General features: G+C 39.9%; 2 protein-coding genes across 2 annotated transcripts in view; one reads left to right on the top strand and one right to left on the bottom strand.

The window, feature by feature from the left end:
- Positions 1–1779: 1779 nt before the first annotated feature.
- Positions 1780–12109, bottom strand: part of astn1 (astrotactin 1) — a 522070-nt gene continuing 511740 nt past the window's right edge. Inside the window, exon 24 of the mRNA XM_036004756.1 lies at positions 1780–2138. Within this exon, the coding sequence (XP_035860649.1) occupies positions 2090–2138 (49 nt within the window). The 3' untranslated portion in view covers positions 1780–2089. The remainder of the gene's footprint in view (positions 2139–12109) is intronic.
- Positions 5151–12109, top strand: part of pappa2 (pappalysin 2) — a 92213-nt gene continuing 85254 nt past the window's right edge. Inside the window, exon 1 of the mRNA XM_031287689.2 lies at positions 5151–7185. Coding sequence (XP_031143549.1) covers positions 6198–7185 — 988 coding nt within the window. The 5' untranslated portion in view covers positions 5151–6197. The remainder of the gene's footprint in view (positions 7186–12109) is intronic.

The following is a 12109-nucleotide window of genomic DNA, read 5'->3' as shown; positions in this document are numbered from 1 at the left end:
TGCTAAATAATTCTCTCTCATTACTCTGAAATTCTCACTTGAAACTCTGTGGAACCTGATCAAAATGTTGCATTAAATCAAAACAAATAAAGGGCTTCCCATCCATTATGTTGTATGTTGTTATCAATATCCTATATTTAATAAAAGGCCAACATATCAGCAAACTGAGAACAGGATCAACAAAAAAACTAGGGATAATATTGCAATATATGCACAGGTTAATAAATTACTCCCAAGAGGCTAAAAATGACAAATCCCTCTCAGAAAATTATAGAAACATTATACCTCAGGAGATCAAATCCTATTTAGCACCACAGACACTCATGTTCCTTTTGGAATATTCTCAAAATATTATAATTATTTTAGTCCACCATAGAAATACAGAGTGTCTCCTCATGTTGTAATTTTTTTTCAGATTATATTGCCAAACAAGCAGGTAAGTCACATCCACAAAGTGCAGCCAGAAACCGAGCCAAGAAAAACAGTGTCATGTAATTCAAGCATCCACCTGCAGCTTTGCAAATAAAACCTAAGGAGCACTAACATATTCACGCTCACAGTTTATCCAGCCTGCTACTTGCTTTTCCATTTTTACCTCCACGTGGACAAATAAGGGATCCTCCATGTAGGCACGCACAACATGGATTTTCCCGTGTTTTTGTTTGCGGAAAAAGTTTATATGTATCATTATGGAGCTCAGTTAGGATGTGTAATACGGTTTTCAGCAAGAGGAAAATTACTGGATACATTGAAGAGTAAATTAATTTCCCTGAAAAGGACCACCATGTACAGTAAGATGTGTTTCTCTGTGCTGTGTAGGTCAATCACATTCAATTTAATGTGATCTCTGGGGTTTACAGTGCAGATTGATAGCTCAAATACAAAAAAAATGAAAGAATTAAAGAAATAGAATAATAATAAATTATTGAATAAAGTAGTGTGCAACTTCCATATAATGTCAGACACAAATATCAGTTTTAGCTCATAATTTGAACACCTTAAATACTAATGCTCATGCAACAACTGACTCTGAATGAGTTCCTTTGAGCCAAACACCTGCAGTACTGTATATACATTGTGTTGCATTTGTCCCCCTCAAGCCCTCTCCCTCCCCTTTCTATTTTATACCAGTGGTGGTGAAAAGCTTGCCGTCTTTCTTTCTCCCCTTTTCTTCTTTCTCCCCCTCCTCATTTGTCCTGCACATCAGCCTGGATTTTCTCCCATTGGGTCCCCCTCTTTTGCATGAAGAACCAGATTGTGTGTGTGTGTGTGTGTGTGTGTGTGTGTGTGTGTGTGTGGGTGGGTGTGTGTGTGTGTGTGTGTGTGTGTGTGTGTTTAGGGAATGTGTGTAGTGGGGTGGAGTTAGCCGTGTTGGTGCGTTGGAGGTTAGTGAGCGTCAGAGATGTAAGAGAGAAAAAGTGAGTGACACAGAAAAAATAATGAGGGTTTGTGGAGAAATTAATGCGTGAGTGGGGAAATGTGTGTGTGTGTGTGTGTGTGTGTGTGTGTGTGTGTGTGTGTGTGTGTGTGTGTGTGTGTGTGTGAGTGGGAGAGAGAGAGAGGGGAAGACAGAGAGCGAGCCTCAGGGTTGGTGGGGTCAAGACCGACAAGCTCAGATGAAGGATAATCTGTGGAGGTCCCTTACAGCGGGGGGTGAGGCCCCGGTGGAGCACACTCATTCAGACTCTCTCTCTCTCTCTCTCTCTCTCTCTCTCTCTCTCACTCACATTCTCTCTCTCTCACACACACACACACACACACACACACACACACTTACTCTATACCACACACCCCTTTCTCACTCTCTTCCTCTCTTTCTCTTCTTCTTCATCCTCCCTTTCTGTCCCTTTTTTGTTGCTTTCTCTAAAACCCACCCCTCCTATTTCTCTTGCTTTTTTTTTTGTTGCAGCTGGATTTCAAAGGGCACTTCGCCAGCAGAAAAAGTTGAATGTTTAGCAGGCAGATCCCTCAGTCAGGCAGGCTAGGATTGTGGAATTCCTGCCTCCCACTCTTTAGGAACCGTTTTTGCCCCTTCGGGGGCCTCTGCCATAACTGCCAGCAGCCTCCTCCTCCATCTCCATCTCCACCCTCAAGCCAGGGCCCTGTTTGCAAATTGAGCCTGACAGGAATAGTGGGGTCTGGCTGTCTGGGGGAGAAGAAGAGACAACATTTCAGAAGGTGTGGAACAGCAACAACTGCCTATGGTATCCACTGTTGTTTTCTTATTAGATGGTAAATAATGAGCAATGCATCGTGATTAAATACATGAATGAATTTGTCTGCATGTCATAAGCATAAACACAATTGCAATAGTCACTCTTGCAAAAGGATGGACACTTTAAAATCCTCATGTGGTAAAACACTAAATTCTACTAACAGTTGACTAAAGCTATACGGTCTTATAGCACTTTCAAGATCAGTATATATTTGGTTTGCAGTGTCTGGAAACATCTCAGTAAGTACGTACACCTGTCTTTTGAGTTAGGAGGGCCTGCACACGTTGCCACAAGTTATTTTTCCATTTGCAAGGTATGTTTCATGAGTCAAAAATAATAATCCATACATGATCAACTACAGAAACAAACAGTTTGGCTTAAAGAGACAGTAGGATCATTACGTGTTTCTGCAACTCTTAAAATGCACATTAAAACATGGATAATACTTGAATGGTGCAAAACTCAGTGTGGGGTATTACTCAAGGTAGATATACATTGTGCTCTGCAGAGTCACCTCTTCTACTGTCTAAGCAGGAATGACAAATTGATTATATATCTCCTCTGTTCAATAGGAATAGTTGCTATGTGACCATGATAGACTGTACAGACTGTACTGATTTGAAGATTTGAATGTATGATTTTCCCAGAAAGTATGGAAACAGACACATACTGTAGTTACCTTAAAAAAACAGTAGGCTATAATATCCCGAACTTGGATAAATTAGTTTGACAAAAAGAAACATACCTCAATGTCCACTATTCACTTTTTGGGGAGGTGGTAAAATATTGGTTGAAAGCTCCAGAGAACACGAGTAAGTGGACCTTGAGTTAAGATTTGTTTTGTCAAACAGCATATAATAAAGAGAATAATACTGTCATATATCAATATCTAGCATATGTGCATGCAGCTGCATATAGATGATTGGGTTTTGGTATAATTTGCCTGTTAGAGATTTTTTGTAATAGTTTACAGCTAAATCAATAAAATAGAAGAATTAAAGAGCTTATTTTTTGGTATTTTTCACCTTCAGTTGGGCCATAATTATATATGGACATCTCCTTACATCTCCCCTGCTTTTTTTAACCCCCCCCCCCCCCGATGCTTCCTCTCCCTGTTTTTTCAGCCCTGGCTCGTTTTACATAAGCTAAGAGTTCGGCACAAGGCAGGTAGCATATTTAGACGACAAAATGCTTGCAAAAACCCTTTTCATGTGCGAGACAGATGTTGAGCCTGTCCGTGTTGTACCACTGAAGAGAGCCAGAGCATAAGTGAGTGAGATGGATAGGTCAGGAGAAGAGGGAGTAAAAGGAAGAGAAAAAGGAGAAACAGGGGTGAAGGAAGGGAGAGGGAAGAGAGGGTTATTCAAACCTCACCTCCTTCACTTTGGAGAGAGTGTGTGTGTGTGTGTGTGTGTGTGTGTGTGTGTGTGTGTGTGTGAGTGTGTGAGAGAGAGAGAGAGAGGATGAAAGAGACCGAGGGGTAGCAAGGGATAGATCAAACACACTTATGTTACTGTAGCAGGAGCAAACACCCCTCCACCCCCATCTCAGCCACCTCCACCATCATCCATCCGTTGCCAGGCTGACGGTAGAGCCTCCGATTAAGAAGACATGGACAGCGGTGGAAAGTAACTTTGCACTTTACTCAAGCACTGTACTTAAGTATGAGTTTTAATGTATTTCTATCTCACTTAAGTGTTTATGCTTCTACTTCACATTTAAGAGGCAAATATTGTATACTCGCTGCATTTATTTCACAGCTGGTTACTCTGTGCATTCATATTTTACACATACAACCCATGATGAATTATGATGCATTATAATAGACTGAACTACCAAACAGTATATAAAGTACTATAAAATAACTCTAACTTAATCAGATACAACAGTAAAATGCTGCTTACACATAAATGCATCATTATAAATATAATAGTGACTGTATAACGATATAACACTGACAGTGGTTATTTTCTGCATAACAAGTAGTTTTATTTTTGATACTTACACAACTTACAATATTGTATGCACAATTCTGATTTACAACATTTGCAAGTGGTTGAGGAAGTACTCAAATCCTTTACTGAAGTAAAATTTGCTATACTGCATTGTAAAAATATACTCCATTACAAGTAAAAGTCCTGCAAATGTCAATTAAAAGTACATAAGTATGTATTATCAAAATGTACTTAAAGTATCAAAAGTTAAAGTACTCATAATTCAGAAAATTTCGTATTTTTTGTATATTATTATACTAATAATAATAATTATTATTGATGCATTTGTAAGTGGCTTTTTATAGTTGTAGTCAGTTAAGGTGCTGCTAATTTAGTGGGTACTTTAATACAAAGCAGTGCACATATTTTACAAGCTGCATCATGTTTTGTATCTGCAAAGTAACTAGAGCTGTCAAATAAATGTGGTGAAGTAAAACAAAGTACAATATTTCCATCTGAAATGTAGTGGAGTAGAATGCAATGGAAATACTCGAGTTCTTGAGTAAATGTACATTCCATCACTGCATTGTTAAAGCATATTTTTTAATTGTTATTTTTTCTTTATTTTTTTTATTGATATTTTTTTTAATTCTTTATGATTTCTTCTTCCACCACTGGAGGTGGATGGATGGATGGATGGATGAGATCAGGACAAGAATAATAAATAGGCTACATAAATAAAGTGTACGACCTCTTTCCTGTTGCCCCCTGCATCAGAGAGACGTACAGAACAGGACTGGGCGGGGGGATGAGGAGGGGAGAGGATTTCCCTTGTAAAACTAAGTGTGAGGCAATGGAGGGACGCCCCCCGCCTCCACCACACTTCCCCTACCGGTGATGTCAGGGCGGGCAGGTAAAAAAAAAAACGTTGGACTCCAGAGAGAGAGAGAGAGAGAGAGAGAGAGAGAGAGAGATGGATGAGTGAATGGAGGAGGATATTACTACAACTGCATGGACCGGTGCAGAGGAGCAGCAAGTCACTCTCTGAAGCGCACACAGAAGCACAACAAAACCAACAGAAGCTGACGCGCAGACGCCGAACCATGATTTAATGGACGGATATTTTTCCTTTCTCAGAAATTATAGGAAGGCTTCTGCTCAACAAGTAGGGTAGCTATTATAGGGCTGACACTTTGCACTGCACTTCAGTTTGCCTCTGGAGAGACTTTTTCTTTTTTTTTATACTCTGATTCACCTTGCAGCCATATTTTGGAACAGGACGCACTAAATGATGCCGCAGTGGTCAGGTAAAAAATAAATGAGAGGCTTTGTGCAAAGTCAGTATGGAGTGAAATAATCTGATTTCACCTGAATTATTCATGAAATTAAAATCTGTCCTCAGTAAAAAAAAAAAAAACATAATTAAATCAGCCTGGCGACGTTTAAAAATATTTTCTTTACCTTATAGGTTTACTGAAACGCAGACTGAAATAGTTGGACTTTTTATTTCTACCTGTGAACAAAAACTAAGTGACAGAGGCTACAGACATTTTGCAGACGGTCACGAATGGAAAGGAGGCAAAGCTTCGCCTCTAAAAGTCCGCGCAAAGTGCAGGAGTGTGGAGAGCTGCATCGGCGCCAAGAAAGGATTTAGATTAACTTAGCTGAAGATCTGATTCTGTCAAACTTCTACTTTATTCAAATAAATACTAAGCATTATAGCCTAACCTCAAAATGCAATAATTCCATGTGAGACATTTTGAATGCGACTTCCTCTTTATTAGTTTGGTCCTTTTGGAATGCACTGACAGTTTATATTTAATTACTCTCCTAATTTGTGTACCACAATGAATTCATTTTCATTACAAAACCGGCAGCCTTAACAGACGTGTTTTTATTGCTAGTTAAATGTGCACACATATAACAACCACAGTCTGGTGTGAGACCTCTTGCTGCTGACCTGGAAACCAGAGACATACTTTTAAAAGCTATAGCCTATACCTTTTCCCCCCTTTTATCTTTAACACAACTTCCCTAATCTGAGACAATGTTGTTAGTCAGAATACTGGCTATCTTCCTCGTCATCACTAACACGTGGCTGCTCAGCCCGGTTCGCTCCGATGCACTCAGCCGGTACAAACGCGCCATGGCTCGGCGGGCAGACAATGAGCTCTCCAGGCTAGCAGGTGAACCCTGCACCGTCTCCGGCGTCTGGAGGTCCCAGCGGCAACCCCGCTCCCTCTCCCCTTCCCAACACCGCCCTCCAGCGGCTCGTCCGAGGACGCACACGAGCCGGAGAGAGCTGTACACTGTTAAGAGCGCTCCTGCGGTTTGTGCAGGAGGGTGCAAGTTTGACACCGGGGTTCACCGGGTCGTTCCGGTGGGGGAAAATGAGCGAGGCTGGGGCGAAGCAGAGGATGTGGCGGTAGGAGCGGGGAACGGATATGTTACGTTGCCCGGACGGTTCTTTGGAAAAAGCTCAACAAATAACAAGAAAGAGCCAAATTATGTCAGTGAAAACACCACACAACAGCCCGGAATGTCTTTGCTTAGAGACGCCGGGCAGACCGTCTCCTCCTCGGACCACGCGCAGTCCCCAGGTGGCTCCCGCTCCAGGTTCACCCGCAGCCTCGGTGGCACGTCATCTTACGAGGCAGACGGCAACTCCAGTTGGGAGAAAGTTTTCCCCGATAGCTCAGCAGATTCCAGGGGGCTCCAGGTCCTCTACAGGCTGCGGCAGGAAGATGGAGACCAGCAATTCTCGACCGGGACCCTGGAGGACAGTACCGAGGACTACTCCGGGGAGATGGAGGAGGCGGATACGCCCGCAAACCTGCCCGTCGGGAGCTCCTCTTCCTGGGGGAATCCCGTGCCAAGGGTGCCCCCTTCCTGGATGACCGCACTTTACTTCAGCGGGCGTCGGGAGCAGCTGAAGGTGAAGCCGGCTGCAGGGGTGGAGCTGCCGAGGGCCAAGTTCAGCCTGGAGCTGTGGGTGAAGCCTGAGGGAGGGCAGAGCAACCCTGCAGTCATAGCAGGTGGGTGAAAACTGACCATATCTGCATCATAGGCAGATATGGTCCATCGTAGATGACAGCTTTAGTTACTTTTCAGATTACATTTCTTATAGGCTTCTTGTCCAGTGAAACCCATGTATCTCCAGATAGTGATTTTAAATTTAAATGTTTCTGGAGGATTAGGTGTTTTTCTGAGCAGAACACAACCATAAACATCTACAGCCGTAAAATGCAACATACACATTAATGCCGCAGTAGTATTAACCAAAGACATCACTCACATATAACATCATATATAATAGTAAAACACTGACAGGGAACATTTTATTGCACAATGAGTGGCTACTTTTACTTGTCATTCTTTAAGTACATTTTGCTGATAATACTTACATCCTTTTACTTAGTAAGTAAGGTAAGTAAGGTTTTGAATGCATAACTTTTACTTGTAGTGGAGCATTTTCACAGTGGGGTATTAGTACTTTTACTTAAGTAAAGGATCTGAATACTTATTCCACCACCACTGTGTATAGGGAATACTCATCTTTGGCATTTCACAAAAGTTTCACCCTGACAGCTGTGAGCACAGTCTCATGGCCACACTGATTTAGGGATAGATGTACCATGACAGTAATAGGGGAAGACATTAATTCATTATTTTTTCTCCATCATACTGTCTGAGAGCTTACTGGTCTCAAGCTCTTGATCTGACCCTCTGCCTGATGGTTCTTCCAGTGGGTTTCGAGATATGTATATCGTACTCCTTGGTTGATATGTTTGCCTCTCAGCGTCAGTTAGTCTCTTTAATTGCTTTATGGCGGATCAGTCTCCAACCTTTTTCTGCTTGCCTTGGTGCTGGACAGGTAGCGGAGTATCAGGTACAGTTTTAGAGCTTCTTTGCTGAAAAGAATGATAGCAGCAGCTGGAAACAAGGTTGATGAGACCCGTGAGAGTGGACCCAAAACAGCAATGTTCTGGGCCAGAAAACCAAGAATTATGGTGCTGTATGTCATTGCAAATTGCTTGTGACAGATACACTATATCAAGTAACCCTAATAGCATGTGGGTTTGCCCTTGTAACAGCAATATCTTGTATTGTGTGAAGTTTGTGTTAAATGGTTTCTAAGAAAAAAATGAAGGCTGCTTTTCATGACAAAGGTCAATCAGAGTTTAACCAGGGTTTGGTTTCTACTGCAGACATGGTGACAGTGATGACAGAAATCCCAGTGATCAGGATTACATGATGACATTATGAGTGCTGAAACAATTAGATGAGTAATCGCTTAGTTTATTGACAGAAAATTAATCACCAATTTTGTTAATCAATTAATCATTTAAGTCATTAATTTTGCAAATTTGCCAAAATGTCTCTGGTTTCAGTTTTTCCTGTGAGGATTGGGTTTGTTGATGATTGTAAATTCTTTAAAATGTTTTAAAAAATTTGTTTGGGTTTTTGAGTGTAGGGTGGACAAAACAAGACATTTTAAGATATCATGTTGGGCTCTGGAAAATTGTCATGGATTTACTAAGGGCATTGATAATTGTCAGTCAGACAATCATTAGTGTGCTTGCGAGTAGAGCTAGACCAGGCCAGGCCAATATATCGGCTGATATTAGCTCATTGCAGGTATAATAATATCTAATTAATACGATGTATGTGTTGGCCGATAAGTAATTGTAGTACAGAAGTGCCAAAGAAGGTTTGAGATGATTTAGAAGCAGTGTCACCATTACATAGTTTGTACCAGAGAGAACTGACAAGTTTATTTTTTAACAGCAGCACTGTAAAATGTCCCGCTCAGTATGTACCCTGGTCACAATAAAAACAGCAACAACAACAAAAAATCTAAGAGATCAGTATCAAGATTGTACATTTTTGTTATGTGTTTATGTTAAACAATATTATTGGCCGACATATTGTTATTTTTAAAACCCCCAAATATCGCTATCGCCCTCAAAAATCCAGCATTGTCCGTGGCGGACTATACGCCTGATTGAATTGGATGCTCTGCTAAAGTGACAGCGCACTGTGATATGCACTTATAAACTCCAAAAACAGTTCACTGTGGTTACATAAGTTAGTAGCTCCCCCGCACACCTGGATGATAGCTTATTCTCTATAAAAGGAGGAAGATACCACTGGTGCTCTGATTAAGTCTTGCTTGCTGAAATGTGTCAGCATAAGAAATATATATTATTTTTCTGCGTGTTATTATTAATACATTATGCTATTATTTACAACCAAACATGCATGTGCACTCAAAATGTCAAATTACAACAAACAACCACAAAGCATGCTCTTCACCCTACCTCAGTTTAACCTCTTGACCTTAGCAATTTTTAGGTCCTAGTTACACTACTGCTGACAACGCTAATAATTATGATGACTATAATGGCGTAATAATACTGGCATTATGTAATTATGATGATGTTATAGGATAACTATACTGTAGTGATGATGAATATGTTTATTATGATGATGGTGAACATGGTGATGATGATAATTGTTTATTAAAAATAACTTTATATAGCACCTTTCATACAGGGGGTGTAGCTCAACGTGCTTTACAATAGAGGAAGAAACAAGAGAATTCATAAAAACAAGCAAATTAAAACAAGAGCAAATACTTTGTGATAAAACCAATTAAATGAATAGCAAAGAACAGAGGCAGCAAATAGCAAAAAACGGGTATGCTAAGAACATACAAAACAATAGAATATGTGAAAGATAGAAATAAAACAAAGGGAGGCATAAGAACAATAAAATATGTAAAAGATGAAAATAAAACAAAGGAAGGGTGACAGTTAAAGGCAATGCTGAATAAATACGTTTTCAATTGTTGTTGGTTTATTACATTGGCCACAGTAATAATTGAAAGATGATTATGAAGAAGTATTATTATTATTATTATTATTATTATTATAATGATAATGGTGATGTTTAACACCTGTTCTTTGTTTAATTGTATACACAAACGCTGCATTGTAAAGTGCATCGAATGGCCATTAAACAAAGAGCCAGGTGATAAATACAGGTGATCCTGTATTAGAAGTGCTAAGCTAATAACTTCCACAATAATCTATAGTGAGGTATCTGAGGACAATAACATTGTTTTTTTTGTCACAACAATTTAAATTGTATTTCTAGTCTGGACACAGACTTCTCAATAAATACGTGGTTACATAACCATGAAAATTCCCAGGCTGTGTTTCATTCAGTCTCTCTCCTCACAGTTAACTTGCCTGTGGGTTTCCATTGATTCTGAACAGCGACTGCAGACACATTTATCCTATGAAACTTTCATTTAATCAGGCTCTTCACATAAGGATGAACACCACTGTTTTTTCCAACTTCAAGAATGTTACATTTGACAGAACGACACATACATCAAACAAATTGAAGAGGATAAAAGCGCTATGGTGCAGCACCACAGCTATCCAGATAGTGAGGGAGACCACAAACTGTTACGTCCGCTCACATTTACTCTGATCAAAGATCCGACTCCATTACTCAACTTTTTTTCCCCTCATTGCTTCCTTATGTGAGGGCGGCATTTTTCACTTTGTAGTGTCCTGAAGGAATTTGACAAATACAGTGAAAAGCAAACTCCTATTGTTTCTGCTAGACATGACATTGACATTGGTTTGACTTCTAATGGTCAGTGATGATCTTATAAACTATTTGTTTGTTCATTGCATCCTTTATTGTAATGTATGTGTTCCAGAATCTAGTACGCTGCTCGACAAACAATGTAATAATTACGCTGATTCTACATTTCCTTAGGTGCTGCATTGTTGTGGAATGTATTAGAATTATTTTACTGCATTTTGTCCAACATTTATGCCAATACAAAAATGTCAACTGAAAGTATTGGCTGATAATAATGACTAGTATTGGCTAATATATTATAATGTATATTATATTTGTTATAGTGTAAGGTTCTAGCAAATTCAACAAAGTGCAAAAATGTACAAGCTTAAGATGGCATGTTAAAAAAGTTTAATAAAAGAGTCCCCAGTGGTTATAGACCACCTTATATTTTTCTTCTCCGAGAATTCAAATGCATTTTATGTGTTTAAAAACAAGGCCTTGTCAAATATCTTTAGCTTTGAGTTTGATAAAAATGCTGTCTATGTCAAAAGAGAAGTGTATGACATGGTCAATCACAAAAAAAGATTGCTTATTTATCCAGATTTGGTGATGGTTATGGGATTTCAATTACATATAACAGCCTACACTTCTACATGTAGAATTTTTTAAAGTTGCGCTTATCAATATGTTTCTATGAACAATGGTTTGAATGACTATGTGTAATAAAAAAAGGGGACCCTGACGAACAGAGAATAATCCACCAACTCTCCAGTTCCTCTCAGCTCTACAATGTTTTAGCGTCTTTCAGCTTATTGTTTTGGTTTTCTGGCCCAGAACTATGCTGTTATAAACCTTGTTTTCAGCTGCAGCAGTCATTCTTTTCACCAAAGAAGCTCTGATACTGTACTGATACTCAGCTACCTGCCAAGTACCAAACAGCAGACAACAAAGTTAGCGACTAGCTAGCGAACATAGTGAAGCATTTAGCAGCTAAAGAGCATATTGCCCTCAGGAGTTGGTGGAAACTGAAACAGAGTTAAAAGGAGATCGAATATTGGACTTGTTGCCAGAAACATGATGCAGAGTGAATGCTACTGTTGCTGCATGTCTGCTGGCTGTGTAACTAGACAACTTTAGAAGGGGATGTTATGTCAATGTTGTGTTTTCACAACACGGTCTCACGGCAGTTCGTGAACATTTTTAATCTATCGATTCGTGTACACGGACACGTTAATCTTGTTTATTTTGTGGTGGTCAGCACGTAATGGGAAACATCTATACGGAGGTTGGGTTTAGGAAAAGAAGAACGGGGAAACAGGGAAAGGACACGTCACACGATCCGCGGTCTCTGGGGGA

This window comes from Sander lucioperca, chromosome 9 (assembly GCF_008315115.2).
Source record: "Sander lucioperca isolate FBNREF2018 chromosome 9, SLUC_FBN_1.2, whole genome shotgun sequence".
NCBI lineage: Eukaryota > Metazoa > Chordata > Actinopteri > Perciformes > Percidae > Sander > Sander lucioperca.
This window is presented reverse-complemented; position numbering and strand designations above follow the sequence as displayed.